This window comes from Sapajus apella, unplaced genomic scaffold, assembly GCF_009761245.1.
Source record: "Sapajus apella isolate SASKATOON/1434 unplaced genomic scaffold, GSC_monkey_1.0 scaffold21, whole genome shotgun sequence".
Lineage (NCBI taxonomy): Eukaryota > Metazoa > Chordata > Mammalia > Primates > Cebidae > Sapajus > Sapajus apella.
In genome coordinates, this window is record NW_022436961.1 from 25,811,081 (window position 1) to 25,835,245 (window position 24,165).

The 24,165-nt window shown below is 46.9% G+C and overlaps 1 protein-coding gene across 2 annotated transcripts in view; it reads right to left on the reverse strand.

The window, feature by feature from the left end:
- The window catches only part of TNFRSF10A (TNF receptor superfamily member 10a), a 33,578-nt gene extending 10,095 nt beyond the window's left edge, over positions 1-23,483 (reverse strand). The window contains exons 1-8 of one of the 2 annotated variants that reach the window (XM_032288528.1): positions 23,040-23,483; positions 13,153-13,249; positions 5,530-5,646; positions 4,689-4,800; positions 3,999-4,069; positions 3,828-3,911; positions 3,204-3,235; positions 2,586-2,768 (exon numbers count right to left, since the gene is read on the reverse strand). In XM_032288528.1, the coding sequence (XP_032144419.1) occupies positions 2,586-2,768; positions 3,204-3,235; positions 3,828-3,911; positions 3,999-4,069; positions 4,689-4,800; positions 5,530-5,646; positions 13,153-13,249; positions 23,040-23,189 (846 nt within the window). In that variant the 5' untranslated portion in view covers positions 23,190-23,483. Of the gene's footprint in view, positions 1-2,585; positions 2,769-3,203; positions 3,236-3,827; positions 4,070-4,688; positions 4,801-5,529; positions 5,647-13,152; positions 13,250-23,039 lie in introns of both variants that reach the window. The other variant, XM_032288527.1, reaches the window with a different exon arrangement.
- Between the last annotated feature and the right edge of the window lie 682 nt (positions 23,484-24,165).

Below are 24,165 nucleotides of genomic sequence, written 5' to 3' on the forward strand. Positions count from 1 at the left end.
TTGCAGGAAAAAAAAAAAAAAAAAAAAAAAACAAAAAAAAAAAAAAACAAGCTTAGGGCTCCCACTGACTCTACAGTATGATGAATTGTATAATTATTTCATTACATATTACAAGGTAATCAGAATAAAGTGCACGATAAGTGCAATGTGCTTCAGTCATCCCCAAGCCACCTCCACCTCCCAGTCCATAGAAAAATTGTCTTCCGGCCAGGTGCAGTGGCCCACACCTGTAATCCCAGCACTTTGGGAGGCCAAGGCAGGCGAATCACAAGGTCAGATTGAGACCATCCTGGCCAACATGGTGAAACCCCATCCCATCTCTACTAAAACTACAGAACAATTAGCTGGGCATGGTGGCGCGTGCCTGTACTCCCAGCTACTTGGGAGGCTGAGGCAGAAGAATTGCTTGAACCTGGGAGGTGGAAGTTGCAGTGAGATGGGATCGTGCCACTGCACTCCAGGCGAACCTCTGTCAGCCTGGACAATAGTGCAAGACTCCAAGAAAAATTGTCTTCCACAAAACTGGTCCCTGGTGCCAAAAAGGTTGAGGACCACCAGTGTATAATATAATGTCTTTTTAATACAGATACACTGATACATGATTTGGACAAAGAATTAACAGGAAATGATTTCTCATAGTTACTTGAGGAAAAAGACCCAGGGCACTGCAGAGGAGTGGAGGATGCTCTATTCACTGGGTACCTTTCAAGAGTTTAAATTTTGTTTTTGTTTTTAGGTGGAGTCTTTCTTGTTGCCCAGGCTTGAGTGCAATGGCATTATCTCACCTCACTGCAACTTCTGCCTCCCAGGTTCAAGCAATTCTCCTGCTTCAGCCTCTGGAGTAGCTGGGATAACAGGCGCACGATGCCATGCCCGGCTAATTTTTTGTATTTTAGTAGAGACGGGGTTTCACTGTGTTGCCCAGGCTGGTTGCGAACTCCTGAGCTTAGGTGATCTGCCCGCCTTGGCCTCCCAAAGTGCCGGGATTACAGGCGTGAGCCACTGCACCTGGCTGATAGTTTAAATTTTCTCACTTTAAGTATAGGAAACTTCTCTTGAAAATGTCAAAGCACTTAATCAAGCTGGAGAGATGACTGGCCTTTTTAATGTTTGCTTGTTTTTTACATTTTTAGTTAGAATAAATGGATACTAATGCAAGAATGGAACAGCCTGGGGGAAGGAAGGAGATCATGGTGAGATGAGCATTTAACCTCTGATCAAGGAGGGACCCAAAGCAGAGGGAAACAGGAGAATCAGTGGCTCAACGGGGTTGGAAAAACCAGACAGTGACTAGAACAATTCAGGAAGTGCCTTGCTTTGCATTGAAACACAAAACAAGTTCCATTTAGATTTTATAGTTACACACAAAAATCACATCATTGAAAAAATAGCTCCATCAGAAGTTAGAGAAGTTCGTCTTGTGTTGGGGAAATGTCTTTCTACAGTAATGAGCAATGAAGAAGTAAATACATCTACAGATTCCCCTGGTTAAAAATTAAGGCTTCTACATCGGAAAATATTAGAACAAAAATGGGCAAGAAATCAGGAATCTATTGTCTGAATGTGAGAAACAGCACAGGTAGGAGAGCATGCCTTTTCATAAAGACTCTGTAGACAAGACACCGATTTTATGCAAAAACTGTCAAAACAAAGAAGTGTTCATTTAAGACCAGGCACAGTGGCTCCTGTCTGTAATCCCAGCATTTTGGCAGGCGGATCACGAGATCAAGCCCATCCTGGCGAACACGGTAAAACCCCATCTCTACTAAAAATACAAAAAATTAGCTGGGTGTGGTGGCATGCACCTGCAGTCCCAGTGGAAGCTGAGGCAGGAGAATCGCTTGAACCCAGGAGGTGAAGTTGCAGTGAACCAAGATTGTGCCACTGCATTCCAGCCTGGGTGACAGAGCGAGACTCCATCTCAAAAATAAAGAAAAGAAATGTTTGTAATGTTTTCCTAAATACAAAAAAAAAAAAAATGATGTCAGATCAAAATACATGAACTGGTACAATCCAACACTAGGCGGCTGTGTGCGTGTGTGTGCATGCATATGTGTGTACCTGTGTGTACGTGCATGTGTGTGTGCATGTGTGTGTATGTGCGTGTGCACAGTAAGCAACACTTCTACACGCTGACTTGGAAATCATACTTCTTCTTAGAAGTCTCCATACAACCATATTCAGAAATCTGGACAGAGATTTACATTCAAATCTATTTGATGCAACACTAATTTCAGAGTAAATTTTAAACCCCTGCTGTTATGAGCAAGGGCTCCTGAGTTCTGTTAGGAGCACAAAGTGGAGACCGTGCAGCCATCATTCAGTCATCAATGAACCCTGTGACCCCCACTCTATGCCTGTGGAGCTCCAGGTTCTGAGGACACAGCAAGGACAGGACAGGGACTACCAAGCAGATGTCCTGCAGAGTGGCTGTGCCCTTGTGAGGGCGGCTGATTCTTCCCATGCAGCCCCGTTCCCTGCAGTCCCATCTCCCTCAGGTTCCACGTCCCCCTTGGCCAGAAGAACTGAGGCATGGCCCTCGCTCTCTGCCTATAAGGTCTTGAAGAGGCCCGACCCCCACTCACCAGCAGAGACTGTGCCTCCTCGGGGGTCTGTACAATGACATCTGTCAAATCTGCCGGCTCCTGGCTTTCCATTGGCTCCTCAGAAGCGAAAGTGGACAGTGAGTCTGCATTGCTCAGAATCTCGTTGTGGTCATTGTCCTTAGCCTCAGGCCCTCGTAGAGGACACCAGCCGAAGGAACAGATCTTAGGAAGGCAAAGAGCCAATGTAGAAGCCTACACCCAGGGCTCCCCACTGCGTCCCCAGGGCACAGCTGGATCTGCTGCCCCTACCCCCTCCCAATGAGGTCACCCCAGGAAGTCCAGGCTTAGTACATCCAGGACCTGTTGCTGGGGTCAGGCCCTGGTGCTGTGCTCAGGGACTCACCCCCATCCCCAGGGTATAGGCTGGGTGAGGGTGCCACCCAGGCTACAGGAAGGGACATGGCCGCAGCATGGCCTGCCAGCCTATGTGATGCTCCAAATGGCCTGTGTCCCCAAAAATCAATCTGCAGCATCCAGGCCACTTCAGAGACTCAGGGCAGCCGTGAGAACATGGAACCCACCCACCCGGGCTATACTGTGGGCAGGGGGCAGTTCCTGAGCCCCGGATGCCCCTGGCTCCTGGAGAAATCAACTTACGCTGTCCATGCACTTGAAGCCTCTTCCACGACCTAGAAGAGAAAGGATTTTCCTCAGTGGACAGGGAAGGGCCCATGCAGCACTCCTCCTTAGAGGGCAGTGTTGGGCAGGGGTGGGCTGGGGGCTAGGACACTGGACAAGGAGCCCCGGGCCTGGGATCCACATGAGGCCTTGCCAACTCGGGAACTCCCTCAGGACGGGGAGTATAAGGAGAAGTGGAGTAAAAACATGTGGACAGTCTCTGTGTTCTGCTGTGTTCTGCTCTGACCAAAGCTAAATAAATCCCCTGAACACATCTCGTCCTGACCCTTGTCACCCAGTTGAGGAGCTGACTGTCCCCTTCCTGGCTGGGCCTGAACATGGGAGAAACTGGCCCTGCCCTCTCAGACTTGACTGGGAGATGAGGAGACCCCAGCCCTGGGAGAGGGACTGATAAGACCAAGGTCCTGCGCGGTGCACAGGATGGGGAGATGGGGGTGATCACAAGGAGGAAGACAGAGCCAGGACGGAGATGCCAGGACGGAGACACCAGGACTTGGGGCAGAGGTGGGCGATTCTGTCTGTGTGAACAGGAGGAGGCAGGGCAGAGAGTGCCCAGCATCCCTGTCCTCAGCCATCACCTACCTGAGCGGATCCACCAGATAATCAGTATGGCCACAACCAGAATCACAGCAAATATAGGTAAAATCACCCACACAACTCCATTGCCTGAGAAAAGACAGGAAAAGACAGGAGTCCCCAGGCCGGTGGTCACTGTCTCCTCCGCAGCTGGGGCTTCCCCAGTGAGCTTTGTACCTGATTTTAATTCACATCTGATGTCACTCTCTGGCGTACACTTACTGACTGGAACCATCCCACTGGGGCACCTGGGTACACACAGGGAGGGAGCAAATTACTCTTGGCCCTTAAAACCCAAATAGGAAAAGGACAGGTCTTATTGAGAAATCAGGGACCAGGGGTGAGGCCAGCTGGGTTGGCTCAGGTCCTCATGGGAACTTAAGGGAGCTCCACCCATGGCCTTATTAAGCCTTTAGCGGGCTGTGGGCATTTCTGTCTTCTTGCATTAAAAGCAAATATTAAAAGTTACATTTTAGGACTCAATTAGTTTAAGTATAAATACAACCCTGGCTGGATTCTATGTCATTATTTTCTTATGATTTCAAGATAAAATATTTCCTGCACCTCTCTGATGGGTTCTTAAGTCACGGCCTCCTGAGACCAGCGAACAAGTCAGCCTGGCCAAGGGGACTTGTGCTGGAGAGGCAGGAGAGGGCCACTGCAGAAGGCGGGGGTGGGGACGGTCAGATGGACCAGGAGGGGCCACTGCAGGCTCAGAAGACCTCACATGGTCAGGGATGCCCCATGGGAGAGGAGGCACCATGGGGTCCGGGGGAGATACAGGCACAAGGAGACTCAGGTCTTCTTGAGGTTCCTGGTTCCTGGGGGTTCCTTGGGGCTGCTGGGAGCCCCTGGCTGCTGTCTCACCGTGTGCTGCATTTCCGACACATCTCGGGGGAATTCGCTTCCCGGAAGGTGCCTGGGTTGCACTCACACACTGTGTTCCTGGTCCTGTTGCAGGGACTTCGCTCTACTTCATCTGATGACAGAGCACAAGGCTTTGGGAATGCGTTTCCCTGACGTGTCCCTCGACCCTTCCTCACCACCCCGACCCCCTCCCACTCAGCTCAGCTCAGCTTGGTTCACCAAGGAGTTCTGAGGGCTGGTTCCGCACCAGCACACTTGGGGCTCACACAGGACACCCACCCTTCGGCTGTCACCAATACTCAGAGTAATAAAAAGGACCACGATTCATTATTTATTACATCAGATTAGGGGAAAAACACCATTCTGATCACATGGTCAGTAGCAAAAAAGGCGCAGGGTCAGCTGAGGGACTCTGCAAGGAGAGGAGCCCTTGCGGGACTTCCCAAAAACCCAGCCTGCTGGGGAGGAGATAGGGGCCTGAGAACCTGAAGGCTGAGTGAGGCTGAGCACCTGCCGGGAGCATAAAGCCCGGGTAGAGAGCCTGGCCCCAGAGCAGGCCCTTGCCACCGCTGAAACCCAGCCCTGTCCACTCGGCCAGGCCTTCTCTGTGCTATAATGATGCCCCCACCCTCTTGCAGCTGACAGTTTGCACTACCAGGTGGCATGCATTATGAATACAATTTCTTTCTGTTTTATTTTATCAACCGAACTCACAATCATGGAACAGGGTATGATGAAGAGGAAGTTGGGCTGGAACTTGGTTCCCTGACTCACATCGGCTATAACTCCCACCTCATTGCCCCACCCTCACCTCTGGGTGAGGGGCCCACACATTCCGTACCTGATTTACAAACTCTGCATGGGCGGCAGCAAGAAGGCAAGTTGTTGGTGTCATTGGTGTAGCCTCCACCAGCTACGTACTCACTACAATCTCCACTGTGTTCTGATCGATAAGAATCTGGGAGGGGAGAGAAAAGCCAGTGAATGAATTGCCGCAGAGATTCCAGAGGCTGGCAGCAGTCGCCGGGATACTCTTCTTTTGGCCACAGGGAAATCCCCTCTTCTCGGCTTGATCTTGTCATCAATTCTGCATCTATTATACACATCTGACTGGCACAGCTGACAGAAATAGAATACAAGCTACATACATAATTCAAATTCTGTGAGAGCCATCTTAAGTAAAAAATAAGTTAAAAAAATAAGTAAAATAAATAAAAAAAGAAAGAAGTCAAATCAATTTTAACAATGTATTTTTTGAACCTAAAATATCCAAAACATTAGCTTTTTTTTTTTTTTTTAACAGAGTCTCACTCTGTCGCTGCCCAGGCTGGAGTGCAGTGGTATGATCTCGGCTCACAACAACCTCCACCTCCCAGGTTCAAGTGATTCTCCTGCCTCAGCCTCCTGAGTAGCTGGGACTACAGGCACGTGCGACCACACCTGGCTAATTTTTGTATTTTTAGTAGAGACGGGGTTTCACTATGTTGGCCAGGCTAGGCCTCGAACTCCTGACTTTAGGTGATCTACCTGCCATTGCCTCCCAAGATGCTGGGACCACAGGAGTGAGCCACCTCACCCGGCCAACATTAGCATTTCAACATGTAAACAAGATAAAACGTTGAGCTATTTTTTTTTATTTTGAATATTAAGTCTTTGAAACCCAGAGTGTATTTTTCACTCACTGCACATCTCAATTCAGAGACGCTCTGTTTGAAGTGATTAATGGCCACATGGGCCTAGAGACCAGGGCAATGGTCTCTTCCACCTGGGTCCCTGGAAACTTACAAAAAGTCATAATGTTGGGAGGCCGAGGGGGGTGGATCACGAGGTCAAGAGATCAAGACCATCCTGGTCAACATGGTGAAACCCCATCTCTACTAAAAATACAAAAATTAGCCGGGCATGGTGATGCACACCTGTAGTCCCAGCTTCTTGGGAGGCTGAGGCAGGAGAATTGCTTGAACCCAGGAGACGGAGGTTGTGGTGAGCCAAGATCGCGCCATTGCACTCCTGCCTGGGTAACAAGAGTGAAACTCTGTCTCAAAAAAAGAAAAAAAGGCTGGGCATGGTGGCTCAAGCCTGTAATCCCAGCACTTTGGGAGGCCGAGGCGGGTGGATCACGGGGTCAAGAGATTGAGACCATGCTGGTCAACATGGTGAAACCCCGTCTCTACTAAAAATACAAAACATTAACTGGGCATGGTGGCGCGTGCCTGTAATCCCAGCTACTCAGGAGGCTGAGGCAGGAGAATTGCCTGAACCCAGGAGGCGAAGGTTGCGGTGAGCCGAGATTGCGCCATTGCACTCCAGCCTGGGTAACGAGTGAAACTCCGTCTCAAAAAAAAGAAAAAGAAAAAGAAAAAAAGTCATAATGCCTGTCCTCAGTGAGCTCATGGTCAGCAGAAGGCACAAACAGGCACAGAAGCAATACAGCAATGAGGGGAAGGCTTCAGATATAGCCCATGCCACCTGCCATGGGAGGAAAATGGAAGGAAAAATGGGTCCTCCCTGTACAGAGTCAAAGAATGATCCATAGGAAGGGGGCCTATCGGCTGAGCATAGTAGCTCATGCCTGTAATCCCAGCACTTTGGGAGGCCGAAGTGGGCAGATCACAAGGTCAGGAGTTCAAGACCACTCTGGCCAACATAGTGAAACCCTGTTTCTACTAAATATACAAAAAATTAGCCAGGCATGGTGGCAGGGGTCTGTAATCCCAGCTACTCAGGAGGCTGAGGCAGGAGAATCGTGTGAACCCATGGGGGCAGAGGTTGCAGTGAGCCGAGATCGTGCCATTGCACTTCAGCCTGGGTGACAGTGTGAGACTTTGTCTCTAAAAAAAGAAAAAGAAAAGAAAAAAGGGGGCCTACATCATGCTCCCCTGGATTGCAGAGGGTCTCCAGGCACTAAGGTGACAGCTGCAGGAGCCATCGCCAGCAGGAGCCCGTGTCCGGAGGGTCGACCTTCACTTCCAGGGCTTTGCCCCTTCAGGTGACCTCACTCTCCCCTTTCAGTGCCTGTCTATTTATACCCCTCCACTGATTCATATTTATTAATATTAAAAGATACTCTTAGAAACCCAAACTGTGAAAAAAAACTTCCTTGATAATGTGTTATGTTGATGATACGACCAATGATAAAAATGTGATTATTCAGTGATAGTGTGGGGGCAACTAAGGTTTACTGCTGAAAAATCATAAAGCTTCTTGCTTATGCTCTCCCTATAAGGAAATCAAGACTAGGGGTATCAAGGTGTCAACTGTAAAGTATGAAACCACACAAGTACTACATGAGAAATTTTTCTTCCAGGTTTGGAGAGGGAAACGATCTTCTCAATCTCACAGGAAATTAAAAAGTTGCATAAGTAGGGCTAGGCACGGTTGCTCATGTCTGTAATCCCAGCACTTTGGGAGGCCGAGGTGGGTGGATCACCTGAGTTCGGCAGTTCAAGACCAGCCTGACCAACATGGAGAAGCCTCGTCTCTGCTAAAAATACAAAAGTAGCTGGGTGTGGTGGCGCATGCCTGTAATCCCAGCTACTCAGGAGGCTGAGACAGGGGAATTGCTTGAACCCGGGAGGTGGAGGTTGCGGTGAGCCGAGATTGCGCCATTGTACTCCAGCCTGGGTGACAAGAGTGAAACTACGTCTCAAAAAAAAAAAAAAAACAAGTTGCATAAAGTTAACTATATAAAAATTAGGAAGAAAACTGCATGGAAGAAATCATGACTAAGATAAAAACAAACTAGGAGGAAATAATTGAAATACAAACCACATTTAAAAGCATAGTTTCCTTAAACTATAGGAATTCATACAAAACAATTCTAGAAAGAACATCAACAAGAAAGTAGTAGACTTGAACAACACATTAGCAACTAGACTGACAGACGTCTATAAAATGCTCTACTCAATCAAAACAAGATACATATTCTTTTAAAGTGCACATAGAACATTCTCCAGAATAGACCATAAGCTCAGCCATATCATAAACTTCAATACACTTAAAAGGAGAGAAATAATCCAAAGTATTCATTCCTACCACAATGGAATAAATTTAGAAATCTATAGCAGGAAGAAAGTGGAGAACCTCACAGCCATATAAAAATTAAACAGCACACTCCTTTTTTTTTTTTTTTTTTTTTTTTTTTTTTTGAGGCAGTTTCGTTCTTGTTGCCCAGGCTGGAATGCAATGGTGCAATCTTAGCTCACTGCAACCTCTGTCTCCAAGGTTCAAGCGATTCTCCTGCCTCAGCCTCCCAAGTTGCTAGGATTACAAGCATGTGCCACCACACCCGGCTAATTTTGTATTTTTAGTAGAGACGGGGTTTCTCCATGTTGGTCCGACTGGTCTCAAACTCCCAACCTCAGATGATCCACCTGCCTCAGCCTCTCAAAGTGCTAGGATTATAGGTGCGAGCCACCAGGCCTGGCCATAGCACACTCCTGAATAACCAATTGGTCCAAGAAGAAATCAAGAGATATCAGAAAATAAGATGAATGAAAATGAAGACACAACATACCAAACCTATGGGATACAGCTAATGTAGCTGAAGTTTAGAGAGAAATTGATAGCTGTAAATGCCTATTTAGGAAGAAGAAATATCTCAATCTATAACCTAATAATCCATTCTAAGACACTGGAAAAAGAAGAGCAAACTATAGATAAAGCAAGCAGAAGGAAGAAAACAATACAGGTTAGAGCAGAAATTAATGAGACAGAGAATAGAAAAACAACCGAGTAAATTAATAAACCCAAAATTTAGTTCTTTAAATAGATTGATACATTGGCACAGGAATTTGTGTAAAAAATTAACACAGGGAAAAAATAAGAAGACTCAAATTATAGTCATGCACTGCATGACAACGTTTTGGTCAACAATGAACCACTATGTGGTTCCCATAATATGGTGGTCCCATAATATTATGATGGAGCAGAAAAATCCCTATTGCTCAGTAACGTCATAACTCTATGCATTGCTCAGGAGAAATTCAAGCTGACTGCAGAAATTTGCATAAGTAATGAGGAGCTGAATGTTAATCCCCAAGACAATGGGGAAAATGTCTCTAGAGCATGTCAGAGGTCTTCATGGCAGCCCCTCCTATCACAGGCCTGGAGGCCTAGGAGAAAATGGTTTCCTAGTACAGACCCACGGTCCTGCATTGTATGCAGTCTAGGGACTTGGTGTCCCATATCCGGGCTACTCCAGCTGTGAAAGAAAGGGGCCAAGGTACAGCTTGGGCTGTTGCTTCAGAGGGTGGAAGCCCCAGGTCTTGGCAGCCTCCATGTGGTGTTGAATCTGTGAGTGTACAAAAGTCAAGAATTGAGATTAGGGAACCTCCACCTAGATTTCGGAAGAGGTATGGAAACACTTGGATGCCCAGGTAAAACTTTGCTGCAGAGGCAGGGCCCTCATGGAGAATGAAGGGAAGGGAAATGTGGCATCAAAGCCCCCATACGGAGTCCTACTGGGGAGCTGCCTAGTGAGCTGTGAGAAAAGGGCCATCATCCTTCAGACCCCAGAATGGTAGAACCACCAATAGTTTAACCATGCATCTAGAAAAGCTGCAGACACTCAGCACCAGCACATGAAAGCAGCCAAGAGGAGGGAGGGAGGCAATACCTTGCAACGCCACAGGGACAGAGCTGCCCAAGACCATAGGAACCCACCTCTTATATCAATGTGACCTGGATGTAAGACATGGAGTCAAAAGAGATCATTTTGGAGCTTTAAGATTTGACGTCCTGGCCGGGCGCGGTGGCTCAAGCCTGTAATCCCAGCACTTTGGGAGGCCGAGGCGGATGGATCACGACGTCAAGAGATCGAGACCATCCTGGTCAACATAGTGAAACCCCGTCTCTACTAAAAATACAAAAAAGTAGCTGGGCATGGTGGTGCGTGCCTGTAATCCCAGCTACTGAGGAGGCTGAGGCAGGAGAATTGCCTGAACCCAGGAGGCGGAGGTTGCGGTGAGCCGAGATCGCGCCATTGCACTCTAGCCTGGGTAACAAGAGTGAAACTCCGTCTCAAAAAAAAAAAAAAAAAAAAGATTTGACGTCCTGCTGAATTTCAAACTTGCACAGAGCATGTAGTCCCTTCGTTTTGGCCAATGTCTCCCATTTGGAATGGCTATTTTTACCCAATGCCTGCGCCCCCATTGCATCTAGGAAGTAACTAACTTGCTTTTGATTTTACAGGCTCGTAGGCAGAAGGGACTTGACTATTGGGAAGGCATGATTCATCTTAAAATGTGAGGACGTGACATTTGGGAGGGGCCAGGGGTAGAATAATATGGTTTGGCTTTATCCCCACCCCAATTTCATCTTGAATTCCCACATGTTGGGGGAGGGACCTGTTGGGAAGTAATTGAGTCATTGGGGCACGTCTTTCCCATGCTGTGCTCATGATAGCAAGTAAGTCTCAGATATCTGATGATTATTATAAGGGGTAGTTTTCCCATCCAAGCTCTTTCCTTGCTGCCATCCATGTAAGATGTGACTTGCTCCTCCTTGCCTCCTGTCATGATTGTGAGGCTTCCCCAGCCAAAGGCACTGTAAATCCAATTAAACCTCTTTCTTTTGTAAATTACCAGGCTTTGGTATGTCTTTATCAGCCCAGTATAAATGGACTAATACAATTACCTTATTATTAAGACCAGAAAAGAAATTCACAAAGAAAGAAAACTACAGACTAATAATTCTTATGAATATGGATGCTGCAACAAAATACTAGCAAGTTGAATCCAAAAGCATATAAAAAGAATTATATATCAGGACCAAATGAGTTTTATCCTAGAAATACAAGGTTTGTTCAACATCCCCAAATACACTGATGTAACAAATTATATCAATAGAATAAAAAGCAAAAGTCACAGGATTATCTTAAAAACAGAGAAAGCATTTTACTCAAACCAACACTCTTTCATGATAAAAATCACAAAATAAAAGCGAACTTCTTCAACCTAATAAAGAATATCTACAAAAACTCACAGCTAACATTATATTTAATGGCGAACAACTGAAAGATTTTCTCCAAAAAAGATATCTGTTGTCACTGCTTTTATTCAATATTGTACTGGAGGCTCTAGCTAGGACAATTAGGTAAGTAAAAGAAATTAAAAGCATCCTTGGCTGGGTGTGGTGGCTCATGCCTCTAATCCCAGCACTTTGGAAGGCTGAAGTGGGCAGATCACAAGGTCAATAGATTGAGACCATCCTGGCCAACATGGTGAAACCCTATCTCTACTAAAATACAAAAAAGTAGCCAGGCATGGTGGTACGTGCCTGCAGTCCCAGCTACTCAGGAGGCTGAGGCAGGGAAATTGCTTGAACCCAGGAGGCAGAGGTTGCAGTGAGCCAAGATCACAGCAGTGCACTCTAGCCTGGCGACAGAGCCATACTTCGTCAAAAAAAAAAAAAAAAAAAAAAAAAAAAAGCATCCAGATTGGAAAGGGAAAGGTAAAACTTTATTTGATTTGCAAATTACATGATACTATATAGGGAAAACCCTAAAGCAGCCACGATCAAAGCATTAAGAATAATAAACAAGTTGTGCAAGTTTAAAGAATACAAGATCAGTGTACAAAAATCAATTATATTTGTATACACTCACAATGAATCCTAAAATGAAATGAAGAAAAGGTTTTATCCACTTTAGCATAAAAAAGTATTAAATATCTGGGAGTAAGTTTAACAAAATCAACCCAAAATCTATAGTCTGCAAACTACAAAGCATTATTTTAAAAAATAGAGATGATCTAAATTTAAAAAAATGTTAAAAAAGTAAACGCATGCTTTGGATCAAAAGACTTCTCATTGTTAAGACGCCAGTGACCTCTACACCGAGCTACGGGTTCAGCATAATCCCTGTGAGAAACTCAGCTGATTTTAGAAATTGGCAAGCTGCTCCTAAAATTCATATGAAATTGCAAAAGACCCAGTATAAACAAAATAATTCTGGAAAAGGAAAACAAAAAAGGAAGATTCATATTTCCTGATGTCAAAACTCACTATAAGACAGTGTGGCACTGGCAAAAGGACAGATATAGATCAGTGGAAAATAATTGAGAGTCCAAAAATAAACCCATACTTTTATGGTCAACTGGTTTTTGAAAAGGATGCCAAGACCATTGGAAAACAAAATCATCATTTCAACAAATGGCAACTGGATAGCCACATGCAAAAGAATGAAGTTGGACTCTTATCTGACACCATTTACAAAAATTAATTGAAAATGCATCAAGAGTTAAACTGCAAAACTCTTAGGAGAAAACGTGGAGATAAAGCTTCATAACTTTGGATTTGGCAAAGGATCAGTAAGTACCTGTTGAATACAAGAACCAGAAACTGCAGGAAACAGAAAACTGGAACAACATGGAAAAGGAATGTTATTGATGAATTCAGAGATAATTTTTGTATATGGTAAGGAAAAGGAAGGTGTAAAGGATTAGAGATCAGTCTTAGAATGTACCTGGTGGACACACGTCTCCCAGAGGGCTATGTTTCAATTGCTGTGAGGCAGGTGATTGATCATCACCTATGATGGTTTCAGCTGAGGCAGGTACAGCCTGTGGGGGCAAAGCAGGGACCGGCATGAGTGGCTTTCAGATCTCACCCTTTACAAGATTAATCTCATATTCCATTTCCCCAGCCTCCAAAACTAGACAGAATTTGCATCGTTCTCCCAGTTCTAAAATTCAACCATTTGTTTGTACTCATATTTGTCCCTTTGCCCCCCCCCCCCCAGCCCTTGGCAACTACCGTTCTACTGCCTGTTTCTATGAATTTGACTACTCTATGTACTTCATATAAACAGAACCACACAGTATCTTACTCGTTTCTTGTAACTGTCATATTTCACTTGGCATAGTATCATGATCCATCCATTTGGTACCATGCTTTGGAATTTCCTTCCTTTCCATTGTGTGTGTGTGTGTGTGTGTGTGTGTGTGTGTGTGTGTGTGTGTGTATCATATTTTGTTTATCCATTCATCTGTCTGTCAATGGACACTTGGATTGTGTCCACAATTTGGCTATTGTGAACAACGCTGGTATGAACATGGGTGTACAAAATCTCTTTGAGCCCCTTCTTTCAGTTCTTTTGGATATATACCCCAAGGTAAGATGCTGTTTTCTTCCTAGAGTTGTATAATTCTTGTAGATCTTACATTTAGGCCACATATGAAAAGCCAACAGCTAGCATCCTACTTAACAGTAAAAGACTAAGTTTTTTCTCCAAGGTCAGGAACAAGACACGGAGGCCACCTTTCATCATTTCTATGGTATCAGGGTAACGCGGGGCCCATAGAAAGAGAAAGAGTTCCGTTCCCTCCAACTCAATTTCTTGGAAGAGTTTCAGAATTGGTAGACGTCATCATTATAGAAGTTTTTCCTCCTTCTTTATGTCCTGAAACAATTTGTCTACTGTTGGTGTTATTCCTTCCAAAAACGCTTACATAATTCATCAGTGAAATGACATGGGACTGCAGTTTTCATCACTGTGAGCATTTAAACAATGAATTCCACTGGGGTTGGTGGCTCACACCTGTAATCCTAGCACTTTGAGAGGCCGAGGCGGGCAGATCACCTGAGGACAGGAGTTTGAGACCAGTCTGACCAACAGGGTGAAATCCCGTCTCTACTAAAAATACAAAAAATCAGTCGGGCGTGTGTGTGGTGGGTGTCTGTAATCCCAGCTACTCGGGAGGGAGGCTGAGGCATGAGAATTGCCTGAACCTGGGAGGCGGAGGTTGCAGTGAGCCAAGGTCACACCACAGCACTCCAGCCTGGGTGACAGAGCGAGGCTCCATCTTAAAATAAATAAATAAACAATAAACTCCAATTCATAGACACTTTAGGAATATTTAAATTAGCTTTACTCCTTGTGGCTATTTTGCTGAGTAGTGTTTTTCAAGAAATTTTTCTATTTAATCTAAGTTGTCAAATTGATTGGCATTAAGTTATTCACGAGATCCCACTGTTACCCTTTTACTAGCTGGAGAATTTGTGATAATATCCCACCATTAATTCTTGATATTGGTATTTCATGCTGTTCTTTTTTTCTTTTGAACTTTGGTTTATTACTTTTATTAATTTTGTTGACCATTTCTGAGAACCAACTCTTAGCTTATTGATTCCTTTTATTGTTTGCATTCTGTTTCATTGATTTCACTCTTACTATTTCCTTGTCATCTTGTTACTGCTTTTGAGTTTAAATGATCACTTTTTTTTTAATTTTTTTTTTTTTTTTTTTGAGACAGAGTCTTGGTCTATCACCAGGATGGAGTGCAGTGGTGTGATTCCAGCTCACTTCAACTTCCATTTTCTGGTTTTAAGCAATTCTCCTGGCTCAGCCTTCTGAGTAGCTGGGACTACAGACATGCACCAAGATGCCCGGCTAATTTTTTTTTTTTTTTAGTAGAGGTGGAGTTTCACCATGTTGGCCAGGATGGTCTCCATCTCTTGGCCTCAAGATCTGCCCACCTCGGCCTCCCAAAGTGCTGGGATTACAGGTGTGAGCCACTGCGCCTGGCCAATTGACACTTATTTTATGGGTAAATAATGCAGACCTCTGAGTCATTGATTGTGATACCATTCTTCTTTTAATCCTAAAGCACTGTACTGAGATATACTTTATATATATAATATAATTATTTCCTTTAAATATACTTATAGAAGTGTATAACCAGCAGTAAAATTAATTTTTGAATATTTTCATCACCCCAAAAAGAAACTCCATGCCCATTAGCAGTCACTCCTTGTTTTCCCCAACTCCCAATTCTTTTCACAGAAGCCGTGAGAGCTGTGCATGTCGCTTTAAGCTCTGGCTTAGTGGCTTCCCACACATTTCCACATATTATATAATTATCATCATCTATTTTGAAATATTTTAAGTTCTCTTTTGATTTCGCCCATGAACTATGAATTATTTATAAGTATGTCGCTTAATATTCACATATGAGGAGTCTTTCTAGATATTGTCATTGCAACAATTTAATTTCATTGAGATCAGAGAACATATTTTATATAATTTCCTTCATTTTAAATGCTTTTAGATTTGTTTTATAGCTCACAATGTGGTCTATCTTGGTGGAAGTACTATGTTCATAGAAAAGAATGAATCTCCTGTAGATGTTGCATGTGTGCTCTATAAATGTCAGTTAAGTCAAGGTGGTTGACAGTGTTCAGATCTTTTATTTTACTGTTTTCATCTGATCATTCTAATCAATTGTTGAGAAGGGGGTGACATGATCCCCCTTTAGCCCTTTTGAGTGTTGCTTCATGTATTTTAAAGCTCTACTAAAACACATATACACATTTATGATTATTATGTCTTCTGATGAATTCACTTTTAACACTAAAAATAGTGCATTAAAAAAAGTATCTGCTGCTGGGCACGGTGGCTCAAGCCTGTAATCCCAGCACTTTGGGAGGCCGAGGTGGGTGGATCACGAGGTCAAGAGATCGAGACCATCCTGGTCAACATGGTGAAACCCCGTCTCTACTAAAAATACAAAAAATCAGCTGGGCATGGTGGCGTATGCCTGTAATCCCAGCTACTCAGGAGGCCGAGGCAGGAGAATTGCCTGAACCCAGGAGGCGGAGGTTGCGGTGAGCCGAGATTGCGCCATTGCACTCCAGCCTGGGTAGCAAGAGTGAAACTCCGTCTCAAAAAAAAAAAAAAAAAATCTGCTAATAGCAAATGAAAACCTGACAACGAGCTCCTGGATCTCGGCAGTTCTCAGCATTCTGTTCAGCTGCTCTTCCCAACTCTCACATAAAACACAGTGCAGGCTTCCTAGAACCCATGTTACTCATTCACCCAAGTCGGTGCCCGGTGACCACACTGCAAGGAATCCTGGCGTATCAGGAACAAGGCACGACCCTCCCTTTCCTTAGGACAGTTCCAGTTCACAGGGAGATGAGGCACAGCCATCAATAACCCAAAGTCCATGAAGGTGCAAAGAGTCATGAGGGGCTGCCCCGGCAGAGGTGACAAATGCCATTGGTGGCAGGGACACTGGTGGACATAGAGGAAAAAGTCCACACAGACAGGTTCCCAGGCAGATAGGAAGTCAAAGCAGTGGGGGAGGGGAGTAACAAGAAGTGAGGTTGGGACGCAGCTCTGCAGTTTGTGGACGTCTCTGATTGAGGGAGATGGAGGGTGTGGTCAGAGAAGTGAGGTTCTCAGTTCACAGATTTGGGCTCATGGGGGTGTGAGGGTGTGTGTGTGTGTGTGTGTGTGTGTGTAAGAGGGCGAGAGAGACAGGTCTTGTTCCAGGTCTTCTCCTCCACAGACTCTCGTGACCCTGCCACTTCCTGAGTTGAGTCATTAATCACAGGGTTTCCCTGCATTGTGTTTTACAGGCAAGTTTGGCATTCACACTGTAGTCTCCTCTGTCAAGCCTACATACCTTAAAAAATGCCTTGTTGATCTTAAAATGAGCAATTCAGACCTGTTCTGAAAGTTGTCCTGTGGTCAGAAATCTGCTTCCCCTGAGTCTTTTGTGGCTTTTTTCTTTGTTTCTTTGTTCTTTTAGTATGAAAAGACCCCTGGCTTAAGAAGCAAGCCATTTGTCAAAGTCTTGGGCCAGCCTTGAGATAAGAGGTGGCCTTACGTGACCTCTCAGGGACCCCCAGCTGTGACCCAGCCCTAGGTGAGTGCAGGCCTCATGAACAAGCACCAAATAACCCCCTGGGAAAGGCCAGCACAACCCAGTGACGCAATCACTGCTGCTGCCCCGAGGGTCGCTCATCCCCCTGCCCAGCCCCTCCACTGAACGAATGTTCTTCGTCTCATGCTGCTCATCTAAAATGAGGGCAATGAGAGCTCCTGTACAGTCTGTTTGTATGAGGATTCCGCGTGTTCGTATGTCTATGAAGTGCTGAGAACAGACTTGGCATGTGCAAGTAATATATTTCATCACATGCTGTTGTTAGTACAGACATTACCCTCAATGTGGATTTTAATCAAACCACATCCTCTAAGCCAACAATACCATGACCTGGGGCCTTGTATCTCCCAGCCTCCCTCTGCCAGAGTCAAGTAGGGAGATGGTATCCCTGGAGCCAGCACAGCCTCTCTGGAGGTGGGGGAAGTGAGGCAGGTGGGACCCCGTGCTGCCTGATATTATTTAGGTCCCTGGTGACACCTCCTTCACCAGACTGTGGGCTCCAGGGAGCAGGATTCACACAGGGCTCACCTGTCGTCCCACCGCCACCAGGTGCAGACATTCTCAGAGTAAAGGGCTCATCATCCACTTCTTGAGTGAATGACTTTCCCTCCAAGCCCATGGGGCGAGCCCAGTGGTGGCCTCAGCTCACTGCTCAGCTCACAGGCTCCAGGCTGCAGCACAGAGAGGTGCCCCCGAAGAGCCCTGTGACTCTGCTGAGGATCCCCAGGAGCTCCCAGAGGCCAAGGGCAGGGCAGAGATATACAGAAGCAGCTGCTCAGCGGAACTTAGTCCTGCAGAGGCCAAAACATGGCTGTTATTATTCAGAAGGGGAGGCCTAAAATGCTAGAGGCATGGCTCCTGAGGATTCTTTTTGCTGCAATCAAAGTGCTGAAACCACTGTTAAGGAGAAAGTCTTAAAAGCGGTCAGAGGGCCGGGCGCGGTGGCTCAGGCCTGTAATCCCAGCACTTTGGGAGGCCGAGGCGGGTGGATCACGAGGTCAAGAGATCGAGACCATCCTGGTCAACATGGTGAAACCCCGTCTCTACTAAAAATACAAAACATTAGCTGGGCATGGTGGCGTGTGCCTGTAATCCCAGCTACTCAGGAGGCTGAGGCAGGAGAATTGCCTGAACCCAGGAGGCGGAGGTTGCGGTGAGCCGAGATTGCGCCATTGCACTCCAGCCTGGGTAACAAGAGCGAAACTCCAACTCAAAAAAAAAAAAAAAAAAAAAAAAAAAGCGGTCAGAGGCCGGGCGCGGTGGCTCGTGCCTGTAATCCCAGGACTTTGGGAGGCTGAGGCGAGCGGATCACGAGGTCAAGAGATTGAGACCATCCTGGCTAACATGGTGAAACCCCATCTCTACTAAAAATGCAAAAAAAATAGCCAGGCTTGGTGGCACATGCCTGTGGTCCTAGCTACTCGCGAGGCTGAGTTGGAAGAATCGCTTGAACCCAGGAGGTGGAGGCTGCAGCAAGTCGAGCAAAAACCAGCCTGAGAACAAAGGTCTCCTCCCCACAGACAAGCCAGGTGAGAGGGGCAGCCTAAGCCAGAGAAAGCACAGCAGGAGGAGGCAGCCGCAGAGGGCCCGCCCCAGGCGGCGTGGCTCTTCCCTCCTCTTCACCAGGACTGTTCCCCCTCCCTCCACCCAGTGCTGAGACCAACAGCAGACATGGGGCAAGGGCTTGATGCACTTAATACGACCTAAGCCATACAAACCTATTACCAGCAAACTCCAATGCCTTCACTTTGAAATTCTCTTCATCTAACTTTTTAAAGTGGTCATTCCTAGTTTCCCTCATTCCTCCCAGTGCGCTGGACAGACTGGCCTGTGGCCCGGTGCACATACTTTCCCCCTCTGAGCTGTGGTTCCCTCCTCTGTAAAATGTGATGATTCATATCTCTTCCCAGCCCCAGGTGGGTGTCTGAGGTGCTGAGCACACCGTGCTCTTCCCTACGAAGTAGACTTTCTCCTTTCCCTATTATCACAGATACCTGCCTGGGAATCCAAGAGAGGCTCTTCACAGACCAACAGGCACCTGCTATTATCAAGCAGTCCAGGTCCCAAATGCTGGGGACTTCCTCCTCCTAAATCTCATTTTCTCTCCATACAAAATGAGAGCAACAATCCCTATCTCTCTGGGTTAGGAAAACACCCTGAACAAAGATGTGCAGTCTCTGGTTGGGAGGAGGACACCAGCTGTCCAACAGTACAGGCTCAGGCATGACACTGTCCCCATGGTCCCCATCCCCGACCTGGAAGCTAAAAGCTAGAGCCTCACTGCCCTGCCATTCCTGGATACAGGACAGAAGACCATAACTGGGACTGTCACTTCTCAGTAGGGGCGGGGTGAGCAGCCACCTAGATGGAGACATTTCCTGCTCACCCTTCAAACTGCAATCTGGCTGCATGCCCACTAGAAGGACAACTGAAGTGTGACAGATGAACCAGGCTGTGGCCCTGCAGCGCCATCGCTGTCCTCACTTGAAGTCTGGCTCCTCTGTTCCTCCACGGCCCCTCCCCATGGCGCTCCACCCCAGTCTTCAGAAGCTTCTGCCTCAAACTCAGGGAGCTGATACCGAGGTGCAGGTAGGATCGGGTGCAGCCTCTGCTGGGTGGAGGGCATGTGCCCTGGGGAACCAGTTCAAAGTGACTGACACTATCGCTGAGGATGTGATTTCTCCTCCCACATGACAGCAAAAATCTGCCAACACAGTCCACTGGGGTTTACATAGGGCCACTGGGAACTTTTTCTTTTATCCATCTATTTTACAAGAAGGAGCTGGGGCCACACCAGAGTCACTAAGCTGAAGAAAAGCACAGCCAACCCTGGTAGTCTTCAGCCTCCAATCTCTGGGCTCTTTAACAGCCTGAATGTCTGAGCTCCTGAGCCTTTACAATTTCTCATTTCCTACTTGGATAAAGAGAGGGGAGAGGTGGAAGGACATGGCATAGAGATTGGACCAGCCCAGCATTGACAGAGCCAGGACCTGAGGTCAGAAACTGAGCTTATCTCTAGGCTCATCTGAGGTTATCCTGACAGCCTGAGGACAGAGACCTTATCTCCATTCACAGGCAAGGCGAGTGGCAGGGACTGGCCCCAGCTGACAACGGTTTCCCAGGTGCGTAGGTGTGACTGCAGTCTTTCCTGCTCCCTCCACTGCTGTCTTATCTGGAGTCTCAAAGTCATCTACTTCCAGTCTCAAAAAATTCCTGGATCCTTGAAAATCTTTAATAACATTGAAATAAAAAATACAACATTGGGATCTATCATTTTTTACCTCTTAGACTAAGAAAGAATGAAAATTCTGTGTAGTAAGGGTGCAGGGACACGGGCACACTTGGGTACTCTTAGTGTGAGTGTAAAATTGACACAAACTTCTCCCGAAGGACAATTTAGCAACATCCAAACAAAATTCTAAATTGATGACCTCATTGACCGAACAATTCCTCTCCTAAGGAGCTGCCCAATACTCCAGTGAACATGAATATATGGACACGTGACACATACAAGGGTTCTCACTACGATCCTGCTGGAATTAGCACAAAGGCAGGATATCATGTTAACAATTGTCCACAGGATGGAAAATTAAAATCAACTATGGTTCACCCCATGTGTTTCATCCATGCACTAAATATTATGATGCTGTTAAAAAAAAATGACATACATGCAGGTACTGACAGAAAACACCTAAAGCGATTTGTTGTTCACTCAGAATTTTTAAAACCGAAGGTGCCTATAAATGCACAGGAAGAAAGCTGATGGATGGCAGGATGAGAGGGTCCTGTGGGATGGCAGAAGGCCTTGGCGTCTGCTTATGGGTCCTACAAGGTCTCATGCTGAAATCTGAACCCCAACGTAGCTGGTGGGTCCTGTTGGGGTTTGGGGTGGATCCCTCACGAATGACTTGGTACCATATCAGTCCCCTCTCCCATACACCCCAAGGAGTTGTCACCCTTAGTTCCCTGAGAGCCGGTTGTTAGAATGAACTTGGCCCCTCCCCCTCCCCCTGCTCATCACTTTTCCCTCCCCTCACCATCCTCCCCACCCCCTTTCCCTGATGGGCAGAATCCAGCTGTCCTTCCCCTTGGCCATGAGTGGAATCTTCCTACCAGAAGCAGATGCTGGTGCCATGCTTTTTGTGTAGCCTGCAGAACCACGTGCCAAATACACCTCTTTATAAATTACACAGCCTCAAGTATTCTTTTACAGCCACATAAACCAACTGTCACATTTCCAAAACCACCACATTCAGATGTTGGACCTTGTCTACACAGGTGAGCCCTACATCCACCTGGACTCATACTGGCCTGTCAAAAAGAAAGCCATTTAATAAGCTGATTAAAAATAAGCATCAACCGTGGGTTCCACCTCATATAAACTGATGTTTAAAACATAAATTCTGTAATTATTTGCAGATTACAAAATGCCACTGGTTTCCTGGATCTTGTTTACTTTGTTAAACAAAAAAACTTAAAATTTCCCGACACCTGTAAGACTGGTTTTTATCCTTGAGGGATTTAGCTTTTGTTTTGTTTTTCCTCGATGTGGAAGTAATCAGGAAGAGAGCAACTGGCAGAGCCTCAACCGACTTGAAAGAGAACCGAAGGCATTGCCATTTTCCAGACTGACTGCTTTCACAGAAAAAGCTGCCCTCTGAAGGATGGGTGTGCCCCGTCCTCGCTGTGTCACGGCAGCTGATTCACCGCCCTGTACCTGTTCATTTGCAAGAAAATGGCTGGAAGGAAACTGCTGCCGCGGTGCTCAGGGGACTCGAAGGAAACGGAAGACTACAGACAGCGGAGAGAAAGTTACTTTTTCCTGCCGGGCGCGCGTTTAACCGATTTGTCTAAGTAAAGAAGGATGGAGGGGCCCGGCAAGGTGGCTCACGCCTGTAATCTCAGCACTTTGGGGGCCGAGGCGGGAGGATCACGAGGTCAGGAGATCGAGATCATCCTGGCTAACACGGTGAAACCCTGTCTTTACTAACAATACAAAAAATTAGCCGAGCGCGGTGGCGGGCGCCTGTGGTCCCAGCTACCCAGGAGGCTGAAACAAGAGAATCGCTTGAATCCGGAAGTCGGAGGTTGCGGTGAGCCGCGATCACGCCACTGCGCGCCAGCCTGGACGATCGAGCGAGACTCTGTCTCAAAAACAAACAAACAAACAAACAAACAAACAAAAAACCCACCCTCCCACCCACACACACAAAAAGAAAAGAAGGATGGGGGTGGGGAGGGGGAGAGTGACGGTGGGGGTTTGGGGGGAGGAAAAACAGCTCCCCTGCGCTCCCCTTCACGCAGCCAGTGTGGCTTGGAGATGGCTTGGAAGTTTACACACTTGAGCTCGCTCTATCGATTCCGAAACCTCCCGATAAGTCGATACGTCGTCAGGCGTTGGGAGGAGGGAGCCGTAGAGTCAGCTGCCGACAGGGTGGAGTCCCCCGGCCCAGACTCCTGGGGGGAGGAGGTTGGGGCTCTCTGCTCCTTTCAGGCCCGGGTCACCCCTGCCAGACCCTAGGGACCCCGCTCTTCCTCCCACTTCAACGACGGGTTCCTGCTGCCCGGACATGCCCGGCCACAGGTGACTCAGGCCAGGCACCCTGCTGCGTGCCCCTCCCTCCCTGCCCCCTCCCTGTGCCAGGCGCGCTTTTCCCTAGCCACGACCGCGGTGGGGACTCACCCGCAGCAAGACCCCGACGACGACGACTACGACGAAGAAAGTCTGGGAGACTCGGAGCCCAGGCCTGGCTCCCCGCGCCCGCCTGGGTCCTGGTGCGCGCCCTGCCCGGGCCCTCGAGGGAGCCTGGGCGCAGGGTCCCCGCTGTCTCATGGGGTAGGTAGCGCTCCTCGACCCCCGCCCCGCTGTTCAATCCTCGACGCGGAGGAGCCACTCGCTATGCTGTTTGTGGCCGCGGCTGCCTCTGAACCACTCGCTGAGCTAACGAGATGCGGAGTGGCTGCCAGAAAAGCGCCCAGCTTTACTCCAGCTGGTGGTGATGGCGTCAAACCGCGTCAATCCAAGAAGTAGTGCGCTCTGATAAGACCAAAGTTGGCATTCTCTGGGTCAAGGCACCTGATCCCGCCCCCTTCTCAGGGCACCGAGACTCCTGTTGGTGAACCCTGAACTTCCTTCCTCTTTGCTCCCGCCTCCGACCCCCCCCGCCCCCCACTGCTGTTCCTCGAGACCACACCCCGCCGCCTGGATGCCGCTGCATTCGGAGTCGCTTTGCCACTTAGTCAAAGCGCGCTATCTTCCTATTATCCTTAAACCCTAAAAGTATTATGGGATTTGCATGCTGTAGCTATAGTTTAACCAAAACGTTAGATTGTGGATCTAGTAACAGACGCCTGCAACTTCTTATCTACCGAGAAAGTGTGCAAGAACCGCTAACTCATGCCCCCATGCCTAACAACGTGGCTTTCTCAACTTTTAAAGGATTAGAGTCATCCGTGGGTCTTAGGACTCCAAATAAAAGTAACAAACATGTATTTTTCTACTGCTATAATAGCCCTAATCCCCTTAATCTAACCGATTATTACTACCTTAGCCAGCCCCTGCAAAAAAGGTTCATACCCAAATTACGTAAAAATATCCATCGCATGCGCCTTTGTCATTAGCATCATCCCTACAGCAATATTTATATGTACATGCCAAGAAATCATTATCTCAAACTGACACAGCACGACAATCCAAACTCTTAAACTCTCACTAAGCTTCAGAGTAGACTACTTCTCCACAATATTCATCCCAGTAGCACTATTTGTTACCTGATCTTTTGTAGAATGCTTAATATGATATATAAACT